At 44.3% G+C, this 19,543-nt stretch overlaps 1 protein-coding gene across 3 annotated transcripts in view; it reads left to right on the top strand.

Annotated features, from left to right (window-relative positions):
- runx2b (RUNX family transcription factor 2b) overlaps nucleotides 1-19,270 on the top strand; it is a 28,536-nt gene extending 9,266 nt beyond the window's left edge. For 2 of the 3 annotated variants that reach the window (XM_049756391.2, XM_049756392.2), the window contains 6 exons: nucleotides 5,597-5,895; nucleotides 7,147-7,303; nucleotides 8,502-8,606; nucleotides 14,169-14,336; nucleotides 14,685-14,846; nucleotides 16,810-19,270. In XM_049756391.2, coding sequence (XP_049612348.1) covers nucleotides 5,597-5,895; nucleotides 7,147-7,303; nucleotides 8,502-8,606; nucleotides 14,169-14,336; nucleotides 14,685-14,846; nucleotides 16,810-17,309 — 1,391 coding nt within the window. In that variant the 3' untranslated portion in view covers nucleotides 17,310-19,270. Of the gene's footprint in view, nucleotides 1-4,762; nucleotides 4,996-5,596; nucleotides 5,896-7,146; nucleotides 7,304-8,501; nucleotides 8,607-14,168; nucleotides 14,337-14,684; nucleotides 14,847-16,809 lie in introns of those variants that run through there. The other variant, XM_049756390.2, reaches the window with a different exon arrangement.
- The last annotated feature ends 273 nt before the right edge of the window (nucleotides 19,271-19,543 follow it).

The raw sequence follows: 19,543 nt of genomic DNA, 5'->3' as shown, positions 1-19,543 counted from the left end.
GGGACTCGCTGGCGTCGGAGCACAGCCGACGGGAATGTTATGAGAAAAGACACCAGCGCCGTAGCGCTACTTTTTCACCGCCCGATATAATTAACTCGTTGACTGCCAGCTGTGTTCCAAAAATTTCACGCAACTTCTTTGTTACATATATTGGTGAATCTCTGCTATATTAGGAGCTAATGCTAATGCTGATATTCGCCATCTCTCAGCTCAAAGGTAATCCAGAATCAGGATCAGGTCAGGATCTACCCGCGTGAACCCTGGCAAACTGAAATCGACCACTTGGTGGAAAACGTGGCTGTCGGCCATTTTCACACTTGGTCCAGACCAAAATCCCTCGTGTACTCGAGCGATGGCGTGAAAACCGGCGCTCTAGGTTGCGGAGTTCAGCGTTGCGGCGTGGCTCTCGGCCCGAATGTCATTTGTGAGATCCAAACCCTCAAAAATCTATCATCATTATTACTATTATTATTTCCTGTTTGTCAGATTTTGATTGTGACGCTTTTTCACAGGCCTTCTTCACTTTCCCATTTATCATTTCTTTCCCCTGAAGTTTTCCCAAGGCACATTTCATATGGATCCGGTTTAGGCTGCCTTTTTCTAAAATGTTCTACTGTCGAGACTGCGTGTGGTATATGAAAAATAATATTCTCACGAAATTTCTTAATGTTATTTTAGAATATTGGACCCCTGTCAACCCTCTAGAACAGACATTAGCGTCAGTTCTCAAATGTCTTCCAGCTTTTATTGACTCCTTAAAATCACGCGAGAACTCTTGAATCCACAACTCTACTGCTAATATTTTACCACTATTAAAAATAATAATAGTAGCCTATCGTTCTTTCTCTCTTTTCTGGCCTTCGCTACGTGCCCTCAACCTGGACGTGCTAACCGATAGCTCCCCGGCGAGAGGCGAGAGGCGTCCCCACGGTCGCCGTATCCCCCTCGCCCGAGCCTCGTTAATCACTCGCCGTCGCATCAATCATCCCCGCTCGTGACAGAACGGCGCCGAGATCAACACGAGAGAAACAGCGGCCGATTAATCTGCTGTTAGTTTTACCTCGCCCGAAGAAACGCTAGTTCAAATAACACGAGGGCAGGGTGTCTTTGCCGATGTACTCATAATATTTGGATACTCGTGCGTGGAGAGGAAGCGGGGCCGCTCGAAGCGCACAGAGGAGCGGAAAAGGGGAGAAACGTGTCAAGCGGAATGTTGGCCTGGAACGAACGTCTGTATTGTCTTTAGCACCTTTGGAGGCTCGACGTCCAAGAACAACGCTTCTTGTACCAGGGTTCCCCGTTGCGCTCCTCGATATGCCGCATTTCCCCTCAAGCTAATCCTCGAGGAGGAGGAGGAGGAGGAGGGTGGGCTCCTTGTCTGATTCATGTTGTCCATTCAGCCTTGTCATGGTCCATTGTTTGTGCCCCTCGCTATATTGCAGATGAGTCTACAGGCAAGTCTGCGTAGTACAGTAGCGTTACAGTTTTCAAGTGCCGGGCAGCTCTGAGTCCAACTGGACACTCAACGTATTTAAGAGCAAAACAAAATGTGCTGTGATAAATGCTGGTTTGGAACTGAATGTGATTGAGTGATGGAAGGGAAAAGCACACAAGACATTCTGGGCCAACAGTGTGGCGGCTCCGGGTAGATTTTGATGGCTGGTGTGGCTGAAGTGAAGTGAAGGGCTAATAATAGTATAGCGGGTGACACAAAGGCTGCATAGAGAGCGGCACGGGCCAAAACGCCTCAAGCCTGTGAAGATATTCGGTTGCATGCAAAAGCGGAAAAGTTGAAATCCTGTCTTTTAATGGAGGGGAGAGGCATGTTTCTGGCCGCCGACCCAGGCACTGTCACCCCATCCACAAACCATACCCAGAACACGTTAGTGGCTGTTTCCATGGTGAACAGGCCCAAGGATCAGAAGTGTCCTGTCCCATGTTTCAAAACGCTTTTGTCACGGTTCATTTTAGCCCATGAGTTGGCAGACCTTTGATCACAAGGGCTGCATTTGATTTTTTTAAAACAAACCCATTTTGCCAAGATTCTCCGTCAAAGTGGTTTCGATTGGCAATCACCCACCCCATTTATAAACACAAGCCGGACCAGGATTAACCAATCGAAACCGTACTACTAACATGCCCCCCCCCCCCCCCCCCCCCTCCTCGCATGTGTCCTTGGGAGTCTTTTAACCGTCTCAAGTCTCGCTGCTTTATTTTCTCTGCCAGCCCACAGAAGTTCCTCTCTGGTGCCTTACAAGTGATGTCAATTAGGGACCTCCGTGAAGGCGCGAGGCGGCAGACAGTTAGAGCAGTAAGAGCCCAGAGGAAATTGTCCTCGTACCCCCACCCGCCTCCTTGACTCCCTCGTGCCTTGCCGCCTTTTATTGGCTCGCTTGCTACTGCCCGCCCGCTCTGCATTTTCATCATTCGTTTTACCCTGTCGCCAACGTTAATTGTCCCAACATTAATAGTCGTCAATCGCACAGAGCAGAAGAGAAACGACTTTGCTTGAAGGTTTCTGATTAGCCTAACATCTGTGTTCATTTCCGTTAGCCTGTCTATGGCTTTCGCATTTATATTAGCATTAAACTGCCGGAGTTTCCTTTGATGAAATGAAATGATTTGACATCTTGGATAAAAAAAAAAAAAAAATTGAAATGAGTTTAGAACCTTCATTTAGACAAAAGTAGTGCTCTGTACTCTCTGAAGAGGTTGAGTGGAATATTAGAGACCCTTAGATGATGTCACAGGCCGTTGACAAACAAATACAGGCTTAGCTGTGATCCGTACCGCCATGAGGTCATCCAGAGTAAGGTTACCGGCCACCGTCATTTGTTGTCCTCGGGCAGGTCAGCCATCTCCGTTGCCAGCCTCGCTCCCGGAGCGGTCTTCCCCCATCCCGCTTTTATCCGGCTGATTGGCTCCTTTTGGCCGCAGCCCGGACCTGGCGGGGCCGGCAGGCGTCTTCTCAAACGTGGAAACATCTCTGTTCGCCGAAAGCCTCGGCGGTGGCCTTCTCCAAGAAGCTGTAATTAAGGGTCTTGAAAAATGCACCGCTGTGAAATGGAGCCTTAATCCTCTCGTCTTTTCCCCTCCTCGATGATGACGATGGTTAAAAACAAGCCTGGCCTCTGTTGTGCTGTCGTGTACTTAGCATTTGTGTCGTGACATGTGAAAATATGAATACTTTAATACTGGTTTTGATGCTAATATAATATTTTTACTGAGTCTTTGTAGCTCATTTTCCAACTAAGTTTTTGTGTGCTTCATGCTCTGGGCCTGGAGTTTATCTCTATTCCAGAAATAATTCCGACGACTCGCGTGCATCCGTCGGCGAAGCGTGAGCTGACATTTTGGAACGTCGGGACAAAATGAAGCATATTCCCGCCGCCTCGGGCTTGTGGAGGGGGAAATGTAACCTAATCGTTGGCTTGACCACGTGCCAGATGCGTGTCAGTGCTTTCAGTATTCCCCCCGCTATATCACTATGTAGGATTCCTGCTAATTTATAGGGGTGGTGGGTTACAGAAAAAAATCCCCATTTAGAGTCTTTCTAGCGCTTTTATTCTCGGACCACTTTGTGCATCAACATGCTGAGCAGAACTGTTTCCTGAAAATGACAGTAAGAGCTAGTGAGAACAGGTGCTAAGCAATACTTTAAAAAACGTTTAAATTTGTTTAAAGATTGTGGGAGTGGTAAAACTATTTTTAAAATAATTTGTTATGGTCTCTTATTGTGGAGTGTCACCTATTTGAATGGGTGGCTGTCCCTCACGCACACACCCACACAGTATGTGTTTTCCATAAGGAGCAATAAAATGTTTTCTAATCTTATTCCACCTTCAAAATGCCTGATGTTCGGCTCTTATTTTAGAAGCATCAAAGCGCTAGCTTGCAATAAAACTTGGTGGAGTTTAGTGGAAAAGCAGCAGTGGCATTACACACACAGACACAAACACACACACATAGGTTTGTGTGTGTGGTGTGTTTGTGTGTGTGTGTGTGATGTGGCAGCCAGGAGACTGACTGGAGACTGATGTCTAATCAGGGGGTTGGGCAAATGAGTGAGAATGAATGAGAGCCTCTCAGAGGGCCAATGATGCCCTCTACAGTAGACACACACATACAAAGTATTACTCAGTTTATACTGTCTGTATTTTACGTTTAAGAACTGACAACGTTGTACTTTATAGTTTTTATTAAAAGAAAAAAAAAGTGTATGTATTTATTTTGGGATTGAATTTGGGAAAGAAAATTAGGAATATTTTTTTCCAATGTGGCTTTTTTGCCCATCTAAAGCGTTTGAAATATTTTAGTTCTCTAATAACCTTTTTTGAATATATTTTCAATTTAATGTATTTATTGTATGCTTTTGCCCACTAGATGGGAGCAAAATGTATGTAATATGAGTGCGTTTTCTTGTGTAAAGTACAGTAGAACTAGTACAAATAGTAGTCATAAGACTATGACTAGTACTTGTAGTAAACATGCTTTGATGATTTCTATTTAATTTTTTTATTTTTATTGTTTTCCTCATCCTAGTTAAGATGCTGAAAATTCCTCGCTAATTTACCTTTACAAATTATTAATAGCCGCTACTAACTGAGTTTTTTTCTGTAAATTTGCTTTTTTTTTTTATCCACATAAAGACATATCCAGCAGTCTAATAAATTCAGGACACTTTTTAGTACATAGAAACACACACACCTTGAACGCAGCACGCGCACTTGTGTTGCCCCGTGAACGCTACACACGAGCGACTCGAGACTCTTCCGGGAACACGCGCTCACTGAGGACACTCGGTCCACGCAACAGGATCGAATCGCTCCTCAGTCAACGCGACACACGCGCGCATGCACACACGCGCACGTTCGAAACGCTTCTTGAACGCAACACACACTGTCGTCGCTCCGTGAATGCAACACACGCGCTCCGAGGACGGTGCTCTTGCGCGCTCTTATGACTTTGTTGTGGTCGTCACCGTGGGTCATGCGGGTACGTACACGCGTGTGTGGGAGGCGTAACGCCCACTCAGTTTATACTAGCTATTTAAAAAAAACACGGACGGTAACACGCGCTCCACGAAGAAGCCTCTCCGCCTCCCTCGCACGCGTGTAAAGGAGATACGGAAAAAGATTTTTCTTGTTTTGCGATAGTTTGCAATGACTAATTTCATATTGAGGTGTTGTCGTGTTTTTTCTAAGGCATCGATCACACCTGTAGATAAAAGTTTGTCCGTGACGCACCTGGAAGCCGCCTAGACGTTTTTTTAAGCCCCCCACGCGTGGAAGTCCATTTGAAGTTATTTATAGCCCCACATGAGTGGTGGTTCGCGGACTTTTCAAGAAGCCACAGAGACCACCACCCTCACCACCACGACCACCCTCCTCCTCCTCCTTTTTCTCACACTCCCCACGCGTGGTTTTCCTCCTCCTGCCCGGGAGAAAGGAGGCTTTCTCACTCGCGGTGCTACCGAGGAAGGATCGCGACTTTCCTTTTTTTTTTTTCCCCCCCTTCCACGTTTCTTTTTTTTTTTTCCTTTCCATTTAATAGAGTTTTAATCCAGCGCCGTTGTTTGTAATGCGCATCCCCGTAGACCCGAGCGCCAGCCGGAGGTTCAGCCCACCGTCCAGCAGCCTGCAGCCGCTTGCGGGCAAAATGACGGACGTAGGCTCCCCGGTTGCCGGCGGAGGTGGCGGAGGAGGAGGAGGCGGCGGCGGGCAGGCTGATGCGGCTGCGGTGGTGCCCCGGTTGCGCGCCCACGAGAACCGCAGCATGGCCGAGATCATCGCCGACCATCCGGCCGAGCTGGTGCGCACCGACAGCCCGAACTTTTTGTGCTCCGTGCTTCCGTCGCACTGGCGATGTAACAAGACTCTGCCCGTCGCTTTCAAGGTGAGTCCAAATTAACATGATTTTACTTTTAAAAAACTTATATTAAAAAAATTATAAAAGGAGAGAACTTTTTTGTGTCTTGAGTTATCATACACATTTTAAAGGACCCGAGGACACGTACTGCTTAATATTTTGTCATTTAAACACGGAAACCAATTTTGCTTATTAAAATGTCACTAATAAGAAATATTATTGATTTCTTAATGATAAAAGTAATTGTACTTGTCATTTTGGCACAAAAGTATAAAATGGGGAGAGAATGCCAAAAATGTCATTTCAAGCATTACTTTACATTAAATAAAAAATAAAACTGTTAAGTTGTTTTTAAGTTTTAAACTCATTTAAAACTTATTGCTGTTTTTTTTAATACATATATGAAAGGGTCTTCTCAAAGATATAAGACGGATCAAACACTGTCAGTGTGTTCAAATGTGTTTCTTGGCTGCTCTTTTTTTGAACAAGCACTTTTATTGCTGTCTGGTAGTTTTAGCAGCTGCTGGGGCCTTTTTTGTTATCTCCTTCCAGGAATCTTAACGAGAATCTTTGTGAAGCTTTTTTGCTGTTATGAAATTAAAATACACTTTGAAGGGATTTTGATGTGTCTCAAAAGATATGCTTGCTGTATAATTATTCTTGTCAGAGAGTTGGCATGTTGCCATATTTTGTGTTTTGAAAGCACGTGGCAATCAATGCAGATTAAAAGAAAAGTTTCAGTTTTGGTATTTCTTTTAATTTCATTTGTCAGCAAATAATATTTATTGTTGTTTGACTTTGAGATTTGCACTCAAGTTAATTGCATGAGCACTTGTAAGTGAAATATTTTCATACCAGTTCCTCAAAATCAGAAGTTTATGGTTTTGATTGTTTATTTAATTGAGGGTGTGGCAACTGTTAGCATACTGAAAGGGGTGTGTTTAAGCCTGAATAATGAAAGAAAGAGAACCTAAAAAGTTGACCTCTTAATAGTTTTGAAAATAGAAGTGTTTTTTTTAGATTGAAGTTATTTTTAAAGTATTTAAATAACTTTACGTTGAAGAAAAACATTAGAAAATTATCTATACTTAGGCTTGTTTCATATTTAGTATACAATTGTTTAAAAAAATATTTAAATACTTGAAGAGTAAGTTAAAATAGTTAGAATACTTTAATTTAAATATTATTAGACCAGAGTTGGGGACTTTATTCACCTCCTCCTCTTGCTTTTTCATACTGTATATATGATTTTGAGTCAGCTTGTGGCTTTGCCGCCAGGTGGTGGCGCTAGGGGACATAACGGACGGCACTGTGGTGACGGTGATGGCGGGCAACGACGAGAACTATTCGGCCGAGCTCCGCAACGCTTCGGGCGTGATGAAGAACCAGGTGGCGCGCTTCAACGACCTGCGCTTCGTAGGCCGCAGTGGCCGAGGTAAAGACACACAAAAACCACCTGTCGTAAATTTTCTTTCAAAAATAATTCCAACAAGAGAAGCCCCCACCACCTGTGTCATTGCCCCTTTGGTTCGAGGCGGCCCAGTTATCAAAGTGTTTGGCCTGTTGCCGCGGAAACCCATGTCACAGAATCTGGCGACAGGAAGTGACATAGGAGCCCGGAGGCGAGAGATCAGACTACGAGGTGTCTGAAATGAATACCCGGCCAACGGTGACGAGGCAGGACGTCGATGTTGATGACACATCGGGGCCGCGGCGGGCACGATTGATAGCGCAGGTAGCCTAGCGTAAGTGGATACTGTTGATAGCATCATTAGACTTGATCGAGTGGCAGTCTAACCTCAAAAGAGAGATGCGTTAGTTTCGGGATATCGCTTTAACCTTGTTCAGAAACTAAGGAACCTGCCGAAAACCGATGCAAGCACTTAGACAAAAATTCAAGCAAGATTCACTATGTTTATAGATAAAACTCTCACTAACATGCAAAGGAAGCAGTCGGAAGTTGATCCAGCGGACATGACCACTTGATCACGACGCACACCTGTCGCATGCGGATTCATGTTTACAGTCGTCGTTGCAGACGCCCACGCATGGACAGCTGCTGCGATGAGTCGCCGCATTTAACCTCTCGGCTCGCCCCCGCTTCCTGTAACCCCCACCCGGCCATGGTCGTCTCCACGGTTACATGATGCATACCTTTTCAAGTCTTCATGGCGCTGCTGACCTGGTGCCTGTGTGTGATTCACAGCATTCCTGGTGCTGACACACACTTCCACGCAAGTTGGAACGCAAAATAGTTTTACGCCCCCACCAAAAGACTGCTAGCTAAATGCTAACATAATTTAAAAAATGCTGCTCCTTAAACAAGTGCTCCTTATAAAAATCTAAATAATGACTGAAAGGCTCGCAAATATCAATGCGACAGCGCGTGTTCACTGGTGAAAGAGAGGAAGTGCCAATTAAAAGAGCCCACTCACTCTTGGAAAGAGGCCACATAAGGCCGTAGTGTGTCCTCTAGTCGAGAGGCCCTCACACAAGCAGGCGTTGTCCACCATGACTCCTCCGCCTAAGCTCCTCACGCCCAGTTTGCATTGAATGCGGCGCGTTGTCCCTGCAGCGCATGGCGTGTCAACTTTGCTGATGATGACCATGATGTCGTTTTGATGTCGCCGCAGGCAAAAGCTTCACGCTGACCATCACCGTGTTCACCAACCCGCCGCAAGTCGCCACTTACCACCGAGCCATCAAGGTTACAGTGGACGGACCACGAGAGCCCAGGCGTGAGTACACGTGCCTCCACATACAAATGCCATAGACAGGCTAACAATAAACATCCGTGCTATTATACTAAAAATACATTGCAAAAAGGCTAAAAGTTGACTTGACCCTGACCCAAACGAAATGAACCGCAATATAGCGGGGGAATACTTTGTAGCGCTTTTCCCACACTAGCTCACTCTAGGCCAAGACAGTGAGGCGACATATTTCTAAAAGGCGATACCGGCTAGCAAGAACGGCATCAGCTTCTTTTAATAGGCTGAATAAAAACAACTGAGGAAGAAGTTGGGGGGGGGGGGAGAAACTTTACTATAGTTGAGCCGTCAGTGCCAGCTGGTCTGGCACACAGCTGTTAGCCTCCGCCTTGGGAAATTCACCGAGAAAATGAAGAAAAAAAATCATTACTGATGTGACAAACAAGTCTCACATGTGGCACCGGGACATAGCGGAGCCGGCAGACGCTCGTGTTAGCAAACGATGTCGTTCTTGCCGCTAGGAAAGCTGCTAGCGGCTGCCAAGAACACACTCACTCGCACACACACGCACCCTTTGCTCGCTGTGTTTGATCAAAAGCATTTCCTGTGCATCTGCTGCTGCGCGTCACATGACTTTTTTTAGGCCGCTGTTTGGTGGCCAACAAATCAGACTCCACTATAACTAATTTATGTCAACAAAGCTTGGTAAAATAGTGATGAAAGGTACCAAAATAAGGCAGCCCATACGTATTTCCACTAGACAGTATGGGTTGAGTTCAATTCAGGTTGCAGAGTCGCAGAGATCCTGAAAGTCTTAAAAGGCTTTGAATCCATGAATTTAAAAACAAGGCATCCATTGGCAATAAAATGTCCATATAGATACAATGCACATTACTTCAAAACATTTTCTTCTCATTAATTTTAGCTTTTCGTGCGTGCGTCCGTGCATGTGTGTGTGTGTGTTTAGCTCAGGACACATGTTGTAGGAGTGTGTGATTGTATGTTAATGGTGTCATTAGCAGAGTACAGGCACAGTGCAACTAATAGGCCTCATTAAATGTCATTTGCAGCTAATAGGTGGCGGGGAGTGGCCATGCGCAGGCCCAAGTGCGCTAATGTGTGTGTGTTTGCAAAATGCGCACATTTCCTCTTGGCAAATCTTCAGTTGGTCAATCAAATTGATGGTACGCTCACACGAGAGGTGACACACAACATTGTGGTGTCACACAAAGTTAGCTTTGTGGCTAAGCGTGCCTGTGTGTTTTGTGGAGGTCAGAGTGTTAACAAGTCTGGTAAGCAGGCAGTGGTTCTGCAGACCATATTAGCGGTTACTTACTAACCCTACACAGACACACGTGCCCACACACACACACACACACACACACGCACACAGCGAGGCATTCAAATCCACTTATCTACTGTCTATAATGTGACATAATGACTCGACAATAACTGCTGTATTTCCTCAAATGGTGACCCCAAAATTTGACATTATTGTTATTATTATTATTATTATTATTATTATTATTATTATTATTATTATTATTATTATTATTATATAATGGGAGTCACCAGTCAACTAAAAATCAAGAGTAATGAAAGAAGGGAGTAGGTTGAGAAGAAAGGAGGCAAATAAGAAATACAAAAAGGAACCTTCAGACTTTTCCAGAGGCAACCAGTCAGTTGTGTGAAGTTCCTTGAAGATGTGCCAAGCGACTGAATCAGAGTGAGTGAGTGAGTGAGTGAGTGAGTGAGTGAGTGAGTGAGTGAGTGAGTGAGTGAGTGAGTGAGTGAGTGAGTGAGTGAGTGAGTGAGTGAGTGAGTGAGTGAGTGAGTGAGTGAGTGAGTGAGTGAGTGAGTGAGTGAGTGAGTGAGTGAGTGAGTGAGTCATTCAGCGGGCGGCAGTAAACGTGAGGAAAATAAATCGCTGCTCTCCCGTTCTGAATCATCTCTAATGTGTTGGTGCGTGAAATCATAGTATCGCCTTGGGGAGCTGTGCTGGATGTCTATATACATAAGTGTATAGAGTGTGTGTGTGTGTGTGTGTGTGTGTGTGTGCGTGCGCGTACGTTTTCCCTTCCCTGGCTGGACCACACAGACGTCTGGCAGTGTTCCACCAGTCAGCACGGCTCCTTTTCACTCGCTTTTTCCTTTTCCTCTTTTTTCCCCCCTCTTCCTCTCTTTCCCACTTCTCCTCCCTCCATCTCTGGTTTTATCATCTGCCCTCATTTCTTCCAATCCCTCTTCCCTTGATACCAGACCCCCACGGCGGACGGGCGCCTGGCTGTCACCCGGCCTCCGAGCCAGCCTAACTCCCCACTTTTTTCCCCTCTGGTAGTCATCCACTGGAATAATTCATGACGTCTAGAAAATAAAAATGGTCATTGTGAGGCTGCAGAAATTAAAGTAAAAGTCAATTCATGGATGATTAACATCCAAACACACGTGGAGTGAGGCAGTAATCTGCCACAAAACACGCTTTCATCTGATGCAAAAAGGTACAGAAAAAGGCAATAGTGAAAAATGTGATAACCATAGAACTGAAATGACTGGAACTAGTCTTTGCTTCTTTTTTTAATCATTAGTCACATCAGTGAGTCATGTTTCAACCGGTACATTTTGAGCCTGACTGGTTAAAAATTATTTTTGATTCAACCTAGACAAAGCCTGGCTTTTTTCCCCAACTCTCAAGGCTAAGCAATGCTAAGCTAAAATAAAATTTGCCATTCTGTGTTCTTGTAAGGCGACGTTAGACCCCATAAATCAAGTGGAAAAGCCGCAAGTCTTACCGCTTGACATTATTTTGCTCAATTCTGGACAAAGCCAGGCTTGTTTTTGCAGCTCCCATGTCTGAGCTGTGCTAAGCTAAGCTAGCTTCGGCATCTTGTGTTCTCAAATGCCTCCAAGCAGCGTGTAAAACTAGACCAGCTGTCTACATGCATAAAAGAACTCTAGTTAAAGACATCACACCAGTGTTTGTCTCTCTCATAGTTTTCATGTGAATTCGGCAGCATGGAGTCATGTGTGAAGCTAAAGGATTTCCATCTTAAAAATAAATCATAAATCAGCAGTGAGGTTGCAACAACGTTAGCCTAGCTTAGCATAAATCAAGGTCAAACCCACAAGTCTCTGTTTAGAATTTATTTTGCCTGATTCTACACAAATCCAGGCTTGTTTTTCCAACTGGTTTGAATAATGTATCTAAGCACTGCTCAGGTACTTTGTGAAGTCTTGTTTCTCAAAGGCGCCGTTAGCCTAGCTTAGCATAAATCAAGACAAAACCGCAACTACATCCACTTCACATTTATTTTCCTTGATTCTGGACAAAGCCAGCCTTGTTTTTCCAACTCTCAAGGCTGTGATCAGCTAAGATTTAAAAAAAAGTTTAAACCATAAAAGCTTATCAAATTAAGAGAAATGCCACAATTCAAGATTCAAGAGGGTTTTTTTGAGTTTGACATTATTTTGCTCAATTCTGGACAAAGTTGTGATAATTTTTTTTAGTCTCAAAGCTGAGCAAAGCTAAGTTAGTGCCGGCAGCAGAGCATAACGGGCTGTCACCGCAAATCCCCGACACGAATGGTTGCCTTGTCTATGAAAGGGAAACCACCTCCATTAATTATCATCACACAGCTTCTTTATTCTCCCTGCCTGCTTTTCTTTTGATCAGATTAGCCCAGCACGCCACATAGCCTCACTTGGAAGAATAATAATAAGTCCTCTTGGATCCCTGTTCTTCCGACTACTTGCTAGCGAGCGTTTGCATGTGTGGCCACGGAGCGGTCGCACATCTGGTGCGAATGTGTCCTAGCTTCCGGCCGCCGGCTGGGGCAGGGAAGGAAGTGGCAGCGAGGGCGCTATCGCTAATCTGTACTGCCGCTTTGCAGCGGTGGGAAGTAACCAAGCACAAGCACTTTGTGTCTGTACACAAGTAGATTTTAAGTCGGATTTATTTTTCAAATGACTTTTTGGTTTTACGTCCCACAATATTGCTTTGTTACCATATGGAGTTATGTTGACGTGAGTTGAGGAACTTCGTTTAGAGCGAAGGCGTCCTTTGCTGCCATCTTCTGGCAGTTACAGGAAATTGCAGTACATTTAACCATTTCCACTATGCGCAAATGTACTTGGCCCCGAGAGACCACAAGTTGGGGTTCACTTTCTATTCATTTTTTACCTTACATTTTTAGCCTTGTACAGAGTTTTGCCATCTCTGCTGCTGCTGATGATGATGATGACGGGAATGTCAGGGACTTTCCCCAACGGTGGGTGAAATCATCCAGCCCCTTTTCCTGCTTCTTTTGAAACACCCCGGGCTCATTGCTCAGCAGCCTTACCAGAGTTCCGATAAAACAGCCGAGACACGAGCTTGGCTCTGGCAGTGTACAAGGCGTAATGAATCCCCGCAGTAGACGGAAAAAAAAAAAACACTTTCTGTGAAGCCATGAAAAGTGTGTAATTGCGCTCAATCAAATGTTTCAGGGGGTGGAAGTCCACCCAACAAGAAAGGATGAATAAAGTCAGATCCAAATTCTGTACTTAAGTAAAGGTAAAAAAAAAAACACAAAAAAAAAACACTGAGATCCATTAATTGTTAGTCACATGGCGTCAACGTTGTTATTCAAAAAAGCTTGCTAGCATTCATGAAGAAGCCCCCGCAGCCACAATGTGAGACATGTGATGGGGGCAGTGTGACGAGAAGTGGTCGGAGGATGTTTGGATTATGCAATTTCTTGTGACTTAACTTCCGGGACTTTCTTTTCAAATGAAAGGCTTTAATTATCTGTAACGCTTACATAAACACAATGCAGTAAACATCGTGCATTGACTCAGAAAGTACAGATTTGATTTGTAAATGGGCTACTTGGGCTGTGGCATTTTTTTCATTGATTGATTTAATTATCGCTCTGCGTCGCTCGACCTGGTTAGGTATCGTCCTCTCCGTAAGCAGGTTCATCTGGATTGTCAGTGACGCTGCCGATTGTTAGCGGGCCAGCTGGAGTGTTGCCAAAGCGCGGTGGGAATGCCGCCGTCGTCTGGTACATAACTGCGCAGCTTCAAAAGAAAACAAAAAAAAAATCAATGTCCTTGCCAGTGTGTCCACACCTGAGAGATAATCTTAAAATAAGACCCAGACTTTTGTGGCCCATTATGAGAGAGTGTTGTAGAACTAAAAAGTCACGCCTCTGAGAAGTGTGACAAAGGGGTGTCAGAATTTTGCCAGAGGAATGCAGGAAGAGAGCGAGGCGAGAATATTTTTGGCAGAACACGCGACTCCTGTAGAGATAATGGCGGCATGGCGTGAGAAACTCTGTTTACCTGACGAACAGGCCTGGGCTTAACGAGTGTACGGCTTCCTCTCGAAGTCGGGAGGGCTTGGAGTCTCTTACGCTTTAACTGGATTTTCAGAATACCTTTCTGGGTCAGTTCATCATTTGTCATAAAAACGTAAAGACTAAGTTTAGCTAACATTTGAAGTAGCCTTCGAGTGTGAAAAAGAATTCAACCACGTTGGTCCTCTTAATTCACAATTAGCTCATTTGACCTCCATTTAAGTCACGATTCACAAACACTGCGTTGCGTCCTCAGGGCATCGTCAGAAGCTGGAGGACCCTCCAAAGTCAGGCCTGTTTTCGGACCGCCTGAGCGAGCTGGAGAGGATGAGGGTCCGTGTGGCGGTGCCCGCCCAGGCCCAGCGACCGGCGCTCAACGCCGCGCCCAACTCGTTCACGGCGCAGGGACAGACGCAAATCACCGGTAACATTCCAAATATGCACATTTTTATTAAATTTGGTTAATTCAATTCATCATACATTAAAATCTGTCGTAAATTTTCAAATCACAAGGACCATGAAAATATACGTAACTAGTACATACTAAATCGCAATCACTATATGGAGGGGACTTTTAAAACACCAAACGATTGAGCACAAAAGTTTTCTCGCCTCACTTCGTTTACATGCTGCTATTTATTTTTTTTATAAAGCAAACAGCAAGTTGTTCTCCTGGAAGGTGAACACTCCAAAGGATTCAAACCGGGTCCTCCACATACACCAATAATGCAATTGTTTTGTCGCTGTTGTTTCTTCCTCCGCACCCGATCAGACCCGCGTCAGTCTCAGTCGTCGCCGCCGTGGTCGTACGATCAGACGTATCCGTCCTACCTGAGTCCCATGGCGTCCCCCTCCGTGCACTCCACCGCCCCGCTCTCCTCCAGCAGAGGCACGGGCCTGCCTTCCATCAACGATGTGCCCAGACGCTTGCCAGGTTAGGATCACGCATCAACTCAGCACCACTTAGTTATATCTTCAGATAAGAATAGAATACCCAATAATACAAAAATAAACATACCGTAATTATTAGAATATAAAGTATTCAACAATTTATGCCACATTTATTAGACTGGGGCGCATCAACAAAGTGTCTCCTGCACTCACTCAAATCGCATTGTGCAAAATTGCTGGCCTGAATGTGTCTGGCTCAAAGTTTGTACGCTCCCAAATAAACTAAAGCACTCCATTTGAAGTCCCAACTTGCCGCCCGCCAGACAAGTTTTCTCTCTGTACACCTGTTGACTCACTGCCATGTTTCAAAGGCAGTCAGCGGCCTTGATACTTTGGACTTTCCCCTAGTCGGCTTTCATTTTGTTACTTTGTTGTCATTCGCATGAGTTGCCAGGTTCAACCAAATTAAATTACCTCTCAATGTAAAAAAAAAACCCAAATTAAAAACACATAACACACACCAAAATCTTGTCACACTCACCAGCTAACATGTTGACACTTGGACGTAATGCAAGCTGAGTCCACAAATACGTATGATAGGGACATCCATCCATCCATTTTCTGAACCGCTTAATCCCCACGGGGGTCGCGGGCGTGCTGGAGCCTATCCCAGCCGTCATCGGGCAGTAGGCGGGGGACACCCTGAACCGGTTGCCAGCCAATCGCAGGGCACACAGAGACAAACGACCATTCACACTCGCACTCACACCTAGGGACAATTTAGAGTGATCAATCGGCCTACCAAGCATGTTTTTGGAATGTGGGAGGAAACCGGAGTGCCCGGAGAAAACCCACGCGGGCTCGGGGAGAACATGCAAACTCCGCACAGGGAGGGCCGGAGGTGGAATCGAACCCGCACCCTCCTAACTGTGAGGCGGACGTGCTACCCAGTGCGCCACCGAGCCGCCCCATGATAGGGACACTTACTGGTAAATAATCATTCATTGATTATTCATATCATTCATGATAAATATATGTATATATTAGAGGCATAAAGACAAAATTATGTAAATATGCCGAATGAAGAGGAATGTGAAAAACAGGCTACCTCACCTCACATTCCTACTTGAATTTAATAAGAATAAATTGGGGGTTGCTTTCTAATTAGCATCATATGCTACGTGACGCTAACTTTCATGTAAAAACGCTGAGCCCCTCCCTGTCCCTCCATGAGGCTTCCGCCCCCTCATCTTCCTTTCGCAGCAGACGTGGTGACAGGGAAGACGCCTCGTGATTTATGATAAGCGCGCCTTGGCTGGACTAAACCACTGCGGGAGACAAATGGGGACCGAGCGGGGGTGTATGGTACGGGGGTACGGAGAAGACCTCCCATTCTCCATAAACTCTGCACCCAGCGCCGTGCTCGCCACAGCCAGTTAGTGGTTTCGGGGGGTACTTTTTATTTTGGGGGATGTAGCGTGCGCACACACACACACACACACACACACACACACACACACACACACACACACACACACACACACACACACACACACACACACACACACACACACACACACACACTCGCTGGAGCCGACGGGAGGCGAGCGTCGGAGCCACATCAGAGCCGGGGTCCGCCTCATTATGAATCTCATGGAAACTGTTTCTTGCACAAAGTGTTTCCACATGTGCTTCCCCCCCCCCCCCCAGACACACACACACACATACACACACACACACACGTAAATTTGCGTAAACATGCAAACGCTTTGTCAGCGCCGGCCGGCGAGACAGAAGATGATGAATAAAACAATACAGGCATTTTTAGTCAGATTTATTCCACCCAAAGGAAAACACGCCAATAGAAAAGGGGGAATAAAATGGATTTCTTGCACTCGTTGAAGCGTTTTTGTTCTTTTAATGGCCTTATTAATGTAAAAAGAAATGGGGGATTTTTTTAACATCATTATCTTTGTCTTATGTTGTAAACGTGGTCTTTTTTTCAGGTTCTTCGGACCTGAGCCCGTTCCCGGGGCAGTTTGAGCGCCAATTCCCGGGCTTGTCCTCCCTGACGGAGAGTCGCTTCAGCGGTCCTCGCATGCACTACCCGGCCACCTTCACCTATACGCCGCCCGTCACCTCCGCCATGTCGTTGGGGGGCGCCCACTACCACACCTACCTTCCGCCACCATACCCGGGCTCCACGCAGAACCAGAGCGGACCCTTCCAGACCAGCAGTACCCCTTACCTGTACTACGGCGCCTCGTCCGGGTCCTACCAGATCTCCATGGTGTCGGGCGGGGGCGCGGGCGGCGGCGAGCGCTCGCCCTCGCGCGTGGCCCCCCCGCCCTGCACCAGCGCCTCCACGGGGACTTCGCTGGTCAACCCCAACCTGCCCAGCCAAGCGGATGGCGGCGTGGACGCGGGAGACGGGAGCCACAGCAATTCGCCCACCGTCCTGAACACGGGCGGGCGCATGGATGAGGCTGTGTGGAGGCCCTACTGAACACCTGACTGAAAAAGGATTTCTTTTGTTTAAAGCAGCTCATCCTAACTTGTGTGGACTTGTCTTCCTGGAATGTTTGGACCAAAGCGCTCAAAGCAGCAATAAGAAGCACATCCTTCCTAACAGACTTTTTTTGTATCTCTTAAATACCAATGGACAGGAGGCACAAACAAAAAAGAACAAAATAAGAATGTTTACACTACCACATTGAAGTCTGAATTTAACCAGCATAAATTTGTATATTTTGAAGGGGAAACTTTATCAGCAACATTTTTCCCTTAAAAAAAATTCTTGAACATTTTGAAATATTTTAACTTTTCCTCAAATCTCCAGTTTTGTTCTTGTAAGATTCCGGCATTGATGTGGTAGCGTACTTGTTTATCTTTGCATTCCGTCTTTCATCCTGATTGTTCCTTTAATGCTTTGTTTTGCATTAGGCATGTTTTTTTGTTTTATTTTCTATACGACAATACAGAGACGCACTGAGCAGCGAGACTTATTTAAACGTGTATATTACAGGGCGTTCTGCTTCCTGTTTAACTTATGAAGCCATAACTTATGTATTATTGTATTTTTGAAACTTGACTCATCCCAGTACTTTTGCTGCGTCTTTATGACTCAATTTTTCAACACGGCGACAACAAAAACAAAAATACAATTTTGTACGACAACCAAGATTTAGACAATCAGTGAAATTCCAATAAAAGAGCTCAGGATCCAAAGATTTTGTTGTTTGATACGTGACCACTTTAAGAAAGTTGGTCAGGGTGTTTGACACTCGCGTTGGTTCTTTTGATAATTATTTTCTTTGTCATGTTGACACCATCTTGACTTAAGTAAAAGCACTTAATGGTTACAAAAGTTGTATGATGTCATCCTGTTGCCTGATTGGCTGTTAGTAGTCAGCAATTATGTGCTACATTTATTTTCAGCATTGTCAGAGGATTCATTTTTAACATTTGAATTCTATTCTCCATCAATTCCAAAGGTACATTTTTGTAAACTTTTGTACAATACCAAAAATAGTGCAATTTAGTACAAATCACACTTTTCTAAGAGGCCTTTTCTCACATTCACTTTGTAGGATTTTGTACAAAACTGATGGTTTAAATAGTTTCAACAAAATACAATTGGGAAATTATGATGTGGTGCACAAAAGTTGCAGATGAAGTTTTCTGAGCTATGTCCGCTGTCTTTAGTTGTACAGCTTTTCCTTTGTATTAAATATAAAAAAAAATAAGTTTTATTTTTCTATTGCTTATTTTGACATTTGGAATTAGTTTTTTATGTAGATAAGTGTATGTCTACATGTATGTGTATATAATATACAATACACATATATTTACACAGACACATTCATACATATACACTATAACTTTTTTGGTATTCTAAATTTTCTTACATTTTATTTTATTTAAATTACCATTTTTTTATTCTTCTAGAATTTATTTTTTAGATGTACTTAAAATATAGTTTTAAAAGTTTATTTTAATTTAATTTATTTATTTTTTACTTTTTTTTAAATTGGCAAATCAATCCACTTGAGCTTTTTTGTAGGATTACCTACTAAATTGAGAAATGAAAAGAAAAATTAACCGGTTTTAAATTTTTTAAAGATTTTTAATATTTTAAAAAAGAAGACATCTGGTTTTAGTTCATCAATCATCATGGACAATGTTTTGCACTATCAGCACTACCACAAACTTTCTTTCTGTCCTGTAAATTTGGCACAAAATGAGATGCAGACGTCAATGTTGGGCATTTGGTTGTCATCAGATCTTTTATATAGTGGGCGCTAATATAATAAAGTCATTCAGGTGGATTTTATTTTTGAAGAGTTGCATGCAGAGCAAATCAAATATTCCACACACATACACGCATGACATTCCCACTGCTTCAGCCTGAAAAGTCAAAGTATTTATGTTGTAACTGGAGAAAGCAAATAAAAAGCTTTTAGATGATTTGATGGATTTTAATGACATGATTTTTTTGCACTGTCTCCCAGATAACTACCAACATCTGGACTGATCTTTTCCAACTTTTTGAGTGTGCTTGCATGTGCGTGTGTGCGTGTGCGTGTGTTTTTATCCCACGCGTGTTGCTTGTTGATGTGTGACATTTTAGGACTTAGAAGAATTCAATCTTGGAATAAATTGGATGGCTTTTATTTGTCAGGACATTTACAGGGCATATTTGACAAATAAGGTCATCAAGTGATTCCTGACCCAGACTGC

This window comes from Syngnathus scovelli, chromosome 20, assembly GCF_024217435.2.
Source record: "Syngnathus scovelli strain Florida chromosome 20, RoL_Ssco_1.2, whole genome shotgun sequence".
In the NCBI taxonomy this organism is placed as follows: Eukaryota; Metazoa; Chordata; class Actinopteri; order Syngnathiformes; family Syngnathidae; genus Syngnathus; species Syngnathus scovelli.
Note: the sequence above shows the minus strand (reverse complement) of the source record. Positions and strands in the feature narration are given on the sequence as shown.